A 15699-nucleotide genomic window follows, 5' to 3' on the forward strand; every position below is an offset into this window, starting at 1 on the left:
CGACAAGGAATAAGATGAAAGTGTTTTTAAATTGAGTTCGACAATTTAATTTTGATAATAATTTTTATATATTTAATTTTCAGAGCTTGTTTTTAATCCGAATATAACATATTTATATGTTTTTGGAATCAGCAAATGATGGAGAATAAGATAAAAGTAAATTTGGATCGTTTTATAAATTTTTATTTTTTTTTTACAATTTTCCGACTTTTAATGACCAAAGTCATTAATTAATTTTTAAGCCACCAAGCTGAAATGCAATACCGAGCCCCGGGCTTCGTCGAAGATTACTTGACCAAAATTTCAACCAATTTGGTTGAAAAATGAGGGCGTGACAGTGCCGCCTCAACTTTCACGAAAAGCCGGATATGACGTCATCAAAGACATTTATCAAAAAATGAAAAAAACGTATGGGGATTTCATACCCAGGAACTCTCATGTCAAATTTCATAAAGATCGGTCCAGTAGTTTAGTCTCAATCGCTCTACACACACACACACGCACACACGCACGCACACACACACGCACGCACACACACACACACGCACATACACCACGACCCTCGTTTCGATTCCCCCTCGATGTTAAAATATTTAGTCAAAACTTGACTAAATATAAAAACAGCAGCAGTCAAACTTTGTTCATAACATCACAGCGTGACATAACCAAAACAGATACATTAAAACAAGAACATTCTGACCCAACAGGCAAACAAATGTATGGACATCTCCAAATAAATGAGAAGAACCCTTAAGAAGTAAAAGTTGTGGATGAAACCACCATAAATCCACTATACAGCAAAAGAAACCTATGTGTACATAACGGCACGCAAAGTCAGAGGATGAAAGTGCCCATATCAGCTAAAAATGGTGCCAAATCAACAAATCTGAGAAATTAGTAGCAAAGGGACACAGTTACCATTTTAAATAAAAAAACAAGTCGCGTAAGGCGAAAATACAATATTTAGTCAAGTAGCTGTCGAACTCACAGAATGAAACTGAACGCAACGCAACGCAGCAAGACCGTATACTCGTAGCATCGTCACTCCACCGCGTGTGGCAAAGGCAGTGCCCGTGGAATTGATAAGAAGAGCGGGGTATTCGTTGCGCTGAGAAGGATAGCACGCTTTTCTGTACCTCTCTTCGTTTTAACTTTCTGAGCGTGTTTTTAATCCAAACATATCATATCTATATATTTTTGGAATCAGGAACCGACAAGGCATAAGATGAAAGTGTTTTTAAATTGATTTCGAAAAAAAAAAATTGATAATAATTTTTATATATTTAATTTTCAGAGCTTGTTTTTAATCCGAATATAACATATTTATATGTTTTTGGAATCAGCAAATGATGGAGAATAAGATAAACGTAAATTTGGATCGTTTTATAAATTTTTATTTTTTTTTTACAATTTTCAGATTTTTAATGACCAAAGTCATTAATTAATTTTTAAGCCACCAAGCTGAAATGCAATACCGAAGTCCGGGCTTCGTCGAACATTACTTGACCAAAATTTCAACCAATTTGGTTGAAAAATGAGGGCGTGACAGTGCCGCCTCAACTTTCACGAAAAGCCGGATATGACGTCATCAAAGACATTTATCCAAAAAATGAAAAAAACGTTCGGGGATTTCATACCCAGGAACTCTCATGACAAATTTCATAAAGATCGGTCCAGTAGTTTAGTCTGAATCGCTCTACACACACACACACACACAGACAGACAGACAGACAGACACACGCACATACACCACGACCCTCGTTTCGATTACACCCCGATGTTAAAATATTTAGTCAAAACTTGACTAAATATAACTAGATAACATATGTAGCAGGTAAGAGATAAGAGGGAAAAATACATTGTACATAACGCCACACTGAGACACCTAGGATTCTGAGTGATGTATCTTAAACAGATGCACACCTACAAAGGCAGAAATTATAAGAAAACAAATGACACACAGAAGGTACAAATAAACAAGTCGCGTAAGGCGAAAATACAATATTTAGTCAAGTAGCTGTCGAACTCACAGAATGAAACTGAACGCAATGCCATTTTACTCGTAGCATCGTCAGGCCACCGCTCATGGCAAAGGCAGTGAAATTGACAAGAAGAGCGGGGTAGTAGTTGCGCTAAGAAGGATAGCACGCTTTTCTGTACCTCTCTTTGTTTTAACTTTCTGAGCGTGTTTTTAATCCAAACATATCATATCTATATGTTTTTGGAATCAGGAACCGACAAGGAATAAGATGAAAGTGTTTTTAAATTGATTTGGACAATTTAATTTTGATAATAATTTTTATATATTTAATTTTCAGAGCTTGTTTTTAATCCAAATATAACATATTTATATGTTTTTGGAATCAGCAAATAATGGAGAATAAGATAAACGTAAATTTGGATCGTTTTATAAATTTTTATTTTTTTTTACAATTTTCCGATTTTTAATGACCAAAGTCATTAATTAATTTTTAAGCCACCACGCTGAAATGCAATACCGAAGTCCGTATTTCGTCGAAGATTACTTGACCAAAATTTCAACCAATTTGGTTGAAAAATGAGGGCGTGACAGTGCCGCCTCAACTTCCACGAAAAGCCGGATATGACGTCATCAAAGACATTTATCCAAAAAATGAAAAAAACGTTCGGGGATTTCATACCCAGGAACTCTCATGTCAAATTTCATAAAGATCGGTCCAGTAGTTTAGTCTGAATCGCTCTACACACACACACACACACACGCACACACGCACACACGCACATACACCACGACCCTCGTTTCGATTCCCCCTCGATGTTAAAATATTTAGTCAAAACTTGACTAAATATAACAAGTCGCGTAAGGCGAAAATACAATATTTAGTCAAGTAGCTGTCGAACTCACAGAATGAAACTGAACGCAACGCAACGCAGCAAGACCGTATACTCGTAGCATCGTCACTCCACCGCCCGTGGCAAAGGCAGTGCACGTGGAATTGACAAGAAGAGCGGGGTATTCGTTGCGCTGAGAAGGATAGCACGCTTTTCTGTACCTCTCTTCGTTTTACCTTTCTGAGCGTGTTTTTAATCCAAACATATCATATCTATATATTTTTGGAATCAGGAACCGACAAGGAATAAGATGAAAGTGTTTTTAAATTGATTTCGAAACAAAAAATGTGATAATAATGTTTATATATTTAATTTTCAGAGCTTGTTTTTAATCCGAATATAACATATTTATATGTTTTTGGAATCAGCAAATGATGGAGAATAAGATAAACGTAAATTTGGATCGTTTTATAAATTTTTTTTTTTTTTTACAATTTTCAGATTTTTAATGACCAAAGTCATTAATTAATTTTTAAGCCACCAAGCTGAAATGCAATACCGAACCCCGGGCTTCGTTGAAAAGTACTTGACCAAAATTTCAACCAATTTGGTTGAAAAATGAGGGCGTGACAGTGCCGCCTCAACTTTCACGAAAAGCCGGATATGACGTCATCAAAGACATTTATCAAAAAAATGAAAAAAACGTTCGGGGATTTCATACCCAGGAACTCTCATGTCAAATTTCATAAAGATCGGTCCAGTAGTTTAGTCTGAATCGCTCTACACACACACACACACACACACACTCACACACACACACACACGCACGCACATACACCACGACCCTCGTTTCGATTCCCCCTCGATGTTAAAATATTTAGTCAAAACTTGACTAAATATAAAAAGCAACTAGCAGCCCTGGAACATAAATTCAGATCATCATCAGAAAATGCAAGAAAAATGAGAATATGTACATAACATTACAACAGGAGATTATCTTTCATGCATTGAGTGCTGGTGAGTACTGGTCACTTAGATTTTGTCAGTTGGGAAATGATCACTGTTTATCAACAGACATAGGAACAAGAATACATGAAAAAGTATATAAGTGTAATATGATTGTGAAATAAGTTATCAATTCTGAAGATGGTTAAAACAGGATGTGTAAATAAAAATCTTGAAGCTCACAAAAAAAGTCTGGTCTCAGCCATAAGTCTCATGTAGGCTATGCCTCCAGAAAGATTTAGCAGCAAACATGTAAATAAAAGCCCAGTGTTCAAGGGACATCATGTAGCCGTCCTCCTTGAAGACTCGCAGAATGTTGCACACGGGTATACCCACAAAAACAAAAAAAAAAACAAAAAAAAATTTCTCTTCCCACAGACCAATTTCTCAGGAAGACCTTCCAGGCTCCCTCAGCAGTAGCTTTTGTGATCTGAAAGAAAAAACGATGTGCAATTATAGATGCATGTATAGTTTCTGAAATGCTTGCTATAATGTTTGGATTTTACACTATCTGCTATCATCACAGCAAAACGATATGATGTGACGTTATGAACATTTTCAGGGTCATAAAAACAGCTGAATGCAGTCATCTACTGCTCAGCTTTTAATTCTTTTAACAAAAAAGAACAAGATTTTATCGTAGTAGAGAACTCTCTACTGCACAGCCTTCAGAACAAGATTTCAATAACGTGTACATAATGTCACACGTCACCCAGACAAGCTATCTCGAACTAAAGGCGTGTGAAGTTATGTACACGCAGTCATGGAAGAAAACACGAATCCCACAGAGAAAAGTCTGAATCTCATAACTCGGTCATTTACAAAGAACAACAAAAAAATGAACCACAAGTCTGAAAGAACGAAAATCAAAGAAAATCATTGATAAAAATGGTAAATATTCCGCGCCTAGCCCGAAGACAGTAATCTCATGATGTGACGTTATGAACATCGCACCGTACTTTCTCAACCGATTTCCTAGCCCGTCAGAAAGTCCCTTTCAACGCAGGAACAAAAGAAATCAACATAGTAATGTTTTCCACCTATTTGTACAAAGATTCTATTTGTATTAGCTTAACCATGCATCGTACGTTATCCGTCACGACAACAGCTTCGTATCTGAACAATCAAAATAAAATTTCTTCATTGTGCGTCAGATCGGAGACTTCGTTTAGCGCGCGATATTTTCGACTTGCACTCAACCATCGTTACAAACAAACAAAACACGTCTCAAACAGCAATATGAATTACAAAATTGATAAAACTTACCATCATTGTGTACATAACACATTTCAAAGAATCACGACAAAACACTTACCTCCTGTGTTCTCTTATTTCTCGTTCGTTTCAAACGCAGACTTCTTCAAATGAAACTACGATCGCATGGCTGGAAGTCAGTAAACAAAGTTTGTTCACACCCCTTGTAGAAACGAGTCCATGCGCGGAAGAAAATATAGTACATAACTAACGCGTCACGACGCATCACGCAGTTGGCCGAAAAACCTTTCCCGTACCGCTGTTTGACATCGGATTCGTGTTTTAAACTTATTTTCACACAGAAGAATGATTTTTCATCGAAAATCAACAAAAACTTTGTTGTTCTAAAAGTTGAGAATGAATGTCGGCTCATTAATACACTCGGCCGGAAAATCACGACAGAGAATGACGTACATTCTAGCCTATGGTAATCTTCCGGTAAGCTCGACTCGGCAAATTTCGGGGCACTTCAAACTTTGCAAGGGAAAGACCGACCATTTCAGAATAGAATCTCCGTATTTTTTCTATATTTTGGACAGTGATCTGACAGTATGGGAAAGTTTGCCGAGCACACTGTACTAGGTGTCACGGAATTGCAACAGATCACCGTCAATAATCACCAACAAAACATCGATTATATTCCGCACACGTGAACCACACACTACGGAGTCATGTCCGAGCCGAGAAAAATACCTTCTTCGTTAATGCTCTTCATGTTCACGATTTTAAATAAAAAAGAAGCATCAACAAGAGACCTTTTCCGGAGGTTGTATCACTTTTTCTGACTTGACGCCATTTTGTGCCTGTGAGCTTTATATACCAAGTTCAATAACATTCGCGTTTTTTTGTTATTTCAAAAAATGTTTAATATTTCACTTTCTCAAAAAATACACTGTTAACAACATTGTCCTTAAATGTTCAACAAAAAATACACTGAAATATATAATGAAATTCATAGACACAGTAAACTAAAGAGAGGGCCCCAAAGGGTTTAAAATCGTGATCGTGATTGGCGTTTTTTGACCTTTCTGTGACCGTGATTGCCGAAATTTCCATTTCTGTGATCGTGATGGGACTTTGCCCGTGATCCGTGATGACAAAAAAATCAAGTCTCGTGATCGTGATCGTCATTTGTTTTCGTGATCGTGATGGGCATTATTGCAAAGCATTTTATTTTCAACGTACATTTTTCACAGCTGTATCACTCTATGATCCTCTATTCGTCAAGGAGCCAATCCCGATTGAAGGGAAGCAACAACACATTCAGAAATATGATTTTGACAGTGATTGCTTCCCTTTAAGAGAACCAATCACACAAAAAAAGAGATCCAATCAGAAGGCAAATTGCAAAAGTCTGCCAAACTTCACGCAATGGAAGGGCTTCTTGCAAAAAAGTTTTGAGTGCATTCAGTCAAATTCGAATTCGAAGATCAAAAATGGCGTGCAGCGGTACTGTCATCGAACTATATTTTGTGGATTCAAGCCAGACCAAAGCAGGCGGCGAGAATGCCTTCCTTGGTGGAAAGGTCAGGCTACGGGTCGGTCTTTCCGAAGACGAAATATCAAGGTATGTTGATCTATGTTGCTCTATGACTGTTCTGAATGTAGGCAAAGATCTTGAAATTTGTTCAAGATCTTTGAGTTTGAGTGAGATCATTGACATTGTCGACATTGCCACGTCCGGCTGTCACTCGCTCAGTGTGACCTCGACTGGCTCGAGATCAGTCTGCGTGTAGCCAAAACCGAAACTAGAAATGTGTTTTTCATCCCAGCAACGTGGACACGCTTAGCATAGATTCTAATTGTCGCTTCTTTGCATTAAGCTTGGATTTAGTTTAGCGCCTGTAAACGTTAATATCAACAATGGGTTAAATTCAGAAACAATGGCGGGGAGACGTGCCAGTTTGGGTCACTTGATCCTCATGTCAAAGACGATCAAAGTCATGTTCGTTGGGGATTTTGTCAGGCATGCTATTTTTCCGGTAATTGCCGGAAATCCGATAAAGCCGTTTTCAAAATCCGGTAAAGTCAAATTTATTCCGGTGAAGTTGAAATATTTCCGCAAAAACGATCCGTGTGAATATCGCGCAACGCGACCGGGCGCCGGTCTCAATGAAGCCAGCGCACAGTAGTGTTGTTTTCGCCAGTTTGGAGGTGTGTTGAATGGTGGTGGGGGGAGGCTAAAATGGGATTTTTAACAAGATCACAACACTATTACAGCCCTGAAAATGATGCCCAGAATGCACCAGATTGCACAGATTTTAACCGTTTTTTGAAAAAAATTTCCGGGGGGGGCATGCCCCCGGACCCCCCTAGTTGGCTCGCCTGTTCGCAGGCTCAGGCTTGTGGCTTTGCCACTGGCACTGCGCGCTTCTTTCAGGTAAAACCATTTTTGGCCTGTAGCATTCCTGTTTGTTTCCAAGGCCATGAAACCAGGCGATGGTGTACCTCAAATTGTATGGCAAAGTTGAAAATAAAGAATCCATCACACATACATGTACTTTAATTTCAATCCACCCAATAGTTTTTGAGAAAATGGGTTTACAAGATTTAGCTCTGGAAATGTGAAATTGTGCAAGTATATATTCATGTGTGTGAGTGAGGGTGTGGGAGTTGAATGTGCATGAGTGTAGAGAGAGAGAGAGAGAGAGAGAGAGAGAGAGAGAGAGAGAGAGAGAGAGAGAGAGAGAGAGAGAGAGAGAGAGAGAGAGAGAGAGAGAGAAAACAATGAAAACAACATTCTTGTTACTGATTACAAATCATGATATGTATTTCTATGTGTGTATGAAAGAGAATTAAAAAAATAATAATAAAAAAGTGCAACAGTTCCAATATATAGATCCAGAGGAGCGAATTACTGTGTGGTTGTGTTTACTTTGACACGTGCTTTCTGTACATGCAACTTTTACCGTGACCGTGATTTGCCACTGGTGTTCGTGATCGTGAAAACAAAAATCAAAGTAACTGTGATCGTGAAAGCTAAAATTTCCCTTCCCGTGATCGTGATGATACCCCCCCTTTGGGGCCCTCTAAAGAGAGAACAACTATAAAGCACAACATGAATCTGCTTTGCAAAATACAAGCTACTTATAAATATGGAACATAAAGTCGTCCTCCCTTCGGAGCGCGTCCCCTACATCAGGCAGTGTATTAATGATCTCTGTGTTCTCCTTCAGTCCACGTGTCTTGGGGGAAGAACGAATGCCTGAGAAAAAAAAGCGCGTTGGAATGCAGTAAGAGAGCAAAATAAACACTGATATTGTCGCTCACAATCAACATTCTCTCAGACAGATCTAGCGTCAGACAGATCAAGCGACAGACATAGACTTGGCTACTAGCTTGTATACTTAATAGAGAACACACACTTGTATAACAATACACGCACAAACAAACAAGCAAACAAACAAACAAACAAACAAACAAACAAACACACACACACACACACACACACACACACACACACACATACACACACACATTACACACACAGACAGACAGACACACACACATACATACACACACACACACACACACACACACACCCACCCACACACACACACACACACACACATACACACACACCCAAAAACAGGGCAGACAGTGAGAGGGATAGAGAGATAGAGGAAGGTGCGGGGGGAGGAGCGATGCGTAACAGCTTGTTCATGTCCAGATACACACCTTGTAACATCTGTTATGCGGGTCAAAGAAAGCAAAGCAGGGCGTGGGGACAGTGGTAAATCAGACAGAGAGTGGAATCAAGAAATGGGGAGGGGGGGGGGGGGTCTTTCTTTCTTTATTTGGTGTTTAACGTCGTTTTCAACCATTCAAGGTTATATCGCGACGGGGGGGGGGGGGGGGGGGGGGGAGGTGCTGGGGGAGGAAAGGCACAAGCTCTTTCATGGTCATATACACACCTTTGTATAACTGCAAAGCAGTTCAAAGAAAGCAAAGCAGGGCGTGGGAACAGTGGTGAAGATGACTCCCCGATCACTGCCGTTGACCCACAGGTGGAGCTCTGCCTTGGTCGTCACCATCACTCCCACACGTGATCCCTCCGGCAGGTCGAATGTTGCGTCGTTCAAGTTCTTGTCCTCCTTTTGACATCATGTTGTTTTGATGTGTCAGTCACGGTATGTGTGTGTGTGTGTGTGTGTGTGTGTGTGTGTGTGTGTGTGTGTGTGTGTGTGTGTGTGTACGTGTGTGTGTACGTGTGTGTATGTGTCTGTGTGTGTCTGGGTCTAAATGATAACTGAAAAGTTGCGTAAGTGAGTGCTCGAATGGATGCGCTCGTACACTGACAATTAGAACGAGGATTTGAATCTATTTGAATAACAAAATGTATGTTTAAAATATATACATATTGTAAAGAAAAACCCTCTGTATCATGAAATGTCTTCAAACGGGATGGATACGTACCAAACGAAAGTAAAGAAATCATTGTACATGGCATTATTTGATCGGAATAAAAAACGCTCGCGCTGGACCCGAGTACTCTTCAGACTGGCTCGCTCCCCCAGTATGAACGTTTTTGTCTTGTGCACGTGCATTAAAAAACAAAAAAATATTTATTTATTTTACAAATTATTAGAGTAAAATAAAACATTAAAACGTTCATAATAAACAATAGTAAACAAGAATTAAAGAAAATAAAAACCAAAAAAAACGACCATGCCGGGAATTTGGCCATAGGCGGACGACGTGCTTTCGTCTTGTGCACGTGGATTTAAAAAAAAAAAAAAATTATTTTACACAATTAAAAAAATTATTAGAGTAAAATAAAACATTAAAACGTTCTTAATAAACAATAGTAAACAAGAATTAAAAATAAAAAAATAAAAAAATAAAAAAATAGACCGCCCATGCCAGGAATCGAACCCTGATCACTTTGGCCACCAAGCCACCAACTCTGACAATTTTTCCAGTGAACTCAAATGCCTAGAGTGCTAAAATTAGGTCGCGCACCACGCGAAGTGGCAAACCGCCAAACGCACGCAAAGCCTGGTGTCGCTGGCTGGCTGGGCGGTTTCTATTAGCCGAACGGCTGTTCTATCCCACCGCGAATCGCGCCCACCGTTAAGAGTCGTTTTTGTGATTTATTTGGCATTTAGGTCCCAGGTAACATTATGAAGTTTTAATACGATCAATCGGACCTATTATCAAGTTAGTGTATCAACTTTTGAACGAACTGCGCCCAGTAGTTTCCCAGCAATAAGCTGTTAAGTCGAGACAGACACACACACAGATACACACACAGACAGACACACAATTAAAGTCTGCTGATCTTACCTTGTGACCACGGTTGTACACATCATGACTGATGACAACAGCCTCCTTGCCCCATCCAGTGTGAGCTGTGTCAGGCAGACGGAGGTGATCGGGATCAATCAGCACCACTCCACACGGCAGGTAGCAAATAGTATATTCCTTCTTTATGTTGTCTAGTTGTATCTGTACGACAGATATTTTGTTTCAATGCTGATGAATGTGTAGAAAGACAGTAAGCTGACGTAATATTGATATATACTTACACGTACTGGCATTGGATTCTGTTGCGTTTCCTTGTGTTGACTGTTGCAGGATTCATAAAAATGGTGTATATATATGGGTCACGTCACATTGTACGTTCATGCGTGTGCATGTGCACGTTTGGACACTTCATGCCTGTTCACGCGTGCACACAAACAAACACAAACACAAACACACACACACACACACGCACGCACGCACGCACGCGCGCGCACACACACACACCCACACACAAACACACACACACACACACATACACACCCACCCCACCCCCACCCCCCACCCACACACACAGACAGACATACAGACACACACACAACACACACACACACACCCACATACACACACATATACACTTACACACACACACACACACACACACACACACACCCTCATACACCTCATACAACACGTCGGGCACCATGGGCTGGTCAGCAACAACAATTCCAGCCTTGAATCCCTTAACTCCTGTCAGACCGCCGTTGCTCAGTACACGCACACACACACACACACACACACACCTCTCAGTACACGCACACACACACACACACACACACACACACACACACACACATATATATATTATACTCACCCACCCACCCCCCCCCCCCCACACACACACACATATACACACACCTCATACAACACGTCGGGCACCATGGGCTGGTCAGCAACAACAATACCACTTTCATCAACCCCCATTGTCTCTGCTGTCAGACCGTCGTTGCTCAGCACAATGTCCTTCCCGTGGTTTGTGTGTACACGCCATCCTCGCAACTGTAGGGGATTAATTCGTTGTTGAGAATTTGAAGAAAAAACAAAAACACCAGCTATCGCTTTAACATTAACTGAAGAAAAGGCAACAATTAAACACACAAAAAGGGGAAACAAATATTTTACTAAAATGAGTTTCTTTAAACCCTTATTTTTTCATAATGCGTGCATCTGTTCGCATTTTGTCTACTTGATGGAAAGTAAGTAAGTAGCACATTCACAAGTATGCTGACACTCTTTAACAATTCCTGTGCTCTCTTTCACCATGTTTTTTTCGTATGATAATGTTCAGCTGCTTAGGTTACACTTCTTTGATCTATGTGGATCGTACGCAATCACAAAGCATTCCAGTTAAACATAATTTGTGAAGAGATCACTCGATTGACCATATCTGAATGTTTAAAATAAGTAAACGCTGTTTAAAATACATCATCAACAAGCTGTAGTTTATTGTGTAAAGTGTTCGGATCTCAAGGCTTTTGGGGAAGGTAAAAACCGATGAATAAATTCCTCTTTATCTGACGTGTACGGAAGAATAATATCATCCTTACCTGACGTGTACTGATGAATAATATAATCCTTACCTGACGTGTACTGATGAATGAGATCCTCATTACCTGACATGTACCGATGAATGAGATCCTCCTAACCTGACGTGTACTGATGAATAATATAATCCTTACCTGACGTGTACTGATGAATGAGATCCTCATTACCTGACATGTACCGACGAATGAGATCCTCCTAACCTGACGTGTACCGATCAATAATATCATCCTTCCCTGATGTGTACTGATGAATGAGATCCTCCTTACCTGACATGCACTGATGAATGAGATCATCCTTACCTGACGTGTACTGATGAATGAAATCATCCTTACCTGACATGCACTGATGAATGAGATCCTCCTTACCTGACGTGTACTGATGAATGAGATCATCCTTACCTGACGTGTACTGATGAATGAGATCATCCTTACCTGACATGTACTGATGCTGACAGGCTTGACCTTCAGCTGACCTAGTGCCGACAGTTCCTTCTTAATGCGGGCCACTGCTGCAGCGTTAATGGTCAGCGTAACCATGGAAACCGATGTCCAGTTCACTGAGAGTTGACCACAAGTGACCAGTATGTCCTTCACACGATTCCTCAAAGCACGAGTGACGTCACACATTACTTTATTGGTGGCCCCTCTGGTGGTGCGATCAGCAACACGTCGGTGTGACGTCAGCCTGCCTCGGTGATCCAACAAGGTGACCTTGACGGCTAAGACTGTGTCCTTAACCTTGGCCTTGGCGTCTAGCGTCATCTTCTTCAGACGATGCCTGCATTCCTTGACGGAGGTCTCCAACTGGTCGCAGGTTCTGTCGATCTCAGCAACAACTTCTTGCACAACTTTCTCTGTGGCCTCCAGGTGGCGCTCCAACGCTGCCACAGCTTCTTCCAGCTGCTGCTCTTCCGTCAGCAGTGACGTCACCATTTGACAAAGCTCTTCACGTGACTTTTCTGCCGTTTCCGCCAGTTCCGTCAGGTCTGGGCATGCGCGGTGCTTGGCGTTGGCACACAGGTGGCAAATGGCGGCCCCGTGAGTGGGACAGAAGAGCTCGCAGGGCTTGCTGGTGTGCACGCTGCAGTGGTCAGGCTGACTGGCGGCTAGCTCTTCCGCTGTCATGCTGGACAGGTCTTCCACCTTGTGATCACGGGCCACGGAGTATTTGGTGTGTGTCTGCCCGCAAGGTTTACACATCATGTCGTTGCAGTTCAGACATATGGACACGGCGGCTGACTGACACACATCACACACGTGGTCCTGGTTCAGTACACGTGTACTCTCCACCAGCGCTGCCATGGCGACGTCATCCGGTAAGGCGTCCACCACCTCCTCCCATTCCTTCGTCTTGCTTTTCTCTTTGGGGTCCGCGATGGCGCCCCTGCAGAGCGGACAGAGGGCCTCGGGGTTGGAGGCGAGCCAGGAGAGAAGACAGTGGCGACACAGGACGTGAGCACAGGGCAGCAGTTTGGGGTTCTTGAACAGCTCGTGACACACGAAGCATTCTGTGTCACTGTCCGTTGTTGCACCAGCTGCCGTTGCCATGGTTACGTTCTGTAGGGAAAACAATGAGAGGGCGCGTTAAGCGAATCAAGAAAGAGTTCAACAATAACAACAGCAGCAGCAACAAGACCAACAACAACAACAACAACAACATCAACAACAACAGCAGCAACAGCAACAACAACAACAACAACAACAACAGCCACCACCACCACCACCACAACAACAAAAACGACGACGACGACGTCAGCATCGGTTGTTGCAGCTCATGTTGATGTTACTGTTGCCAGACACAAAACGTAGCAACACAGAGGAAGTCGTTGTTACTGCCGGGCGCACCAGGAAGAACGGTAAGTGTTTGTCTGCTTCCGAAACGCAGACCCATACTGCTATATAAGATTTACACAAAAACAAGAAGGTTTATTTTCCCGGAGAGGAAAGACTAGAAATGGAATATGTGTTTATCAAAGCGGACAGGTAGGAACGATGGCTACGTAAGCGCTCTAATACTGACAGTGAGAGATGCATTTGCCAGTCTCCTGCCGCCTCATGATAACAAGCATTGCAATCACAAACTACTTTCATTCTCAGGAATGCTGATATGTCAAGAAAAAACAATGTCAATCGAAACCAAGTTGCTCACCAAGGACTCAGTGAATACAGCCAGTCTCTTGACAGGCATTTCAATCAACAAACTACTCTCATGTTCAAGAATGCTGACATGTGAAGAAAAACAAACACATTCAATTGAAACCAAATTGCTATAAAGGAAGTGAATACAACCGTATATGATAGCAACTAGTTTTCAACCCAACCACCTTGTTGCACAAAGAATGCGAGAGCCGTGTGAAACGCTCGATAAAACATCTAGAATAAAACAGACAGGCCAGACAGCGCTATACACAACATGTTACTGACACACTGTGGTAGCTGTCACGCACTGACGAAGATATGTTTAAAATGTATACGCTTATACTCTGTTATACTACCGGGTACCTGTCATACAGGCAAAGCAGATACCTTTAAATGCAGATGTTTGTAATGAGATCGAGACCGTTTATTGTAATTTCAGTAAAATGACTGGAAAGGCTATCCATAAATTCCCTTTCCATATTCAACAGATTGATCTGACATAAGGTAGTGTTTACAATAAACGGCCTCATCTGACATCGTACATATCTACATTCAAACGCATAATATTTTATGACATGTAGTATAGTTCACACATTAATAATTTTAACAATATTAATTATGTTAATCTCAACAGAATGATGTATTCAGCAAAACCTGACCACACAATAGGTTTGCTGCACACAGGAGAGAAAACTTGCTCTGGTCGATGAAAAACGCCCTGCAGCAAGCAGAATAAGCACAGCAACAAGACACACAGCAAGTCTAGCGATCACTCGAAGTATCTCACAGCCATGATGAAGCGAACCGAAAACATATTTCCCGGAAACCGAAAGTAGAACCTTTCTAAGTTGATACTCCTCATGTTACTGTTATGAACGCGTCTCGATCGGTTACACAATTGATTCAAGATTGGAAGTAACAAATGTGAAAGTAATGAACTTTAGAACCCTATTTTTACAGTGATAGACATGAATGCAAATAGTGTTAAGCATGGTACGTGAACTGAGGAAGGACACAAATGTCCATTGGTATCGGATAGCACACATTTTGTGGAAGACACGATATAAAAGGTTAACCAACCAACCAACAAACAGACTTGGTCTACATAAAAATATGATCTTGAAAGATTAAACGCTCACCTGATGTTATGTACACTAAGCAACTCCCACGTGTTGATATGTCTGATGACATGAACACACAGCGTCAAGACTGGGCCACACTGTGTCCTCGTAGTGTTACGCCTTCAACACAGCGCAGTGCGAGCGTGTCAGACAGCTGGGTCACGCGAGTGTGACAAATTTGACAGGCGCTTGATATCGAGTTTGTACTCGTGCCAAACAGTTAAGCAACCATGATATTCTGTCTGAAATGCAATATTCAACAATTAAACACAACTAATGGAATTAGGTTCTGGATTTTTTTAAAACGTATGTTTAAAGTAGTCAGGCCCTGGTCCTGCTAGGGTAGTGTGTGTGTATGTGTGTGTGTGTGTGTGTGTGTGTGTCAGTGTGTGTACGTGCGTGCGTGCGTGCGTGCGTACCTGCGTGCGTGCGTGCGTGTATGTGTGTGTGTGTGTGTGTGTGCGCGCGTGCTTGTGTGTGTGTGTGTGTGTGCGTGCGTGCGTGCGTGTGCGTGTGTGTGT

The 15699-nt window shown here is 41.4% G+C and overlaps 1 protein-coding gene across 1 annotated transcript; it reads right to left on the reverse strand.

Annotated features, from left to right (window-relative positions):
• Positions 1–11671: 11671 nt before the first annotated feature.
• On the reverse strand, positions 11672–15363 carry LOC138956520 (E3 ubiquitin-protein ligase TRIM45-like). Its single transcript, XM_070327859.1, has 3 exons — positions 15197–15363; positions 12351–13475; positions 11672–11686 (listed from the first exon to the last, which is right to left on the reverse strand). Exons 2-3 carry the CDS (start codon positions 13464–13466, stop codon positions 11672–11674), a joined length of 1131 nt encoding a protein of 376 aa, XP_070183960.1. The 5' UTR covers positions 13467–13475; positions 15197–15363.
• Between the last annotated feature and the right edge of the window lie 336 nt (positions 15364–15699).

The sequence above is a fragment of the Littorina saxatilis genome, unplaced genomic scaffold, assembly GCF_037325665.1.
Source record: "Littorina saxatilis isolate snail1 unplaced genomic scaffold, US_GU_Lsax_2.0 scaffold_1106, whole genome shotgun sequence".
Classification (NCBI taxonomy): domain Eukaryota; kingdom Metazoa; phylum Mollusca; class Gastropoda; order Littorinimorpha; family Littorinidae; genus Littorina; species Littorina saxatilis.

Excerpts from the sequence above, each read along its gene's own strand:
- LOC138956520 (XM_070327859.1), bottom strand. The coding sequence starts at position 13,466 with ATGGCAACGGCAGCTGGTGCAACAACGGACAGTGACACAGAATGCTTC.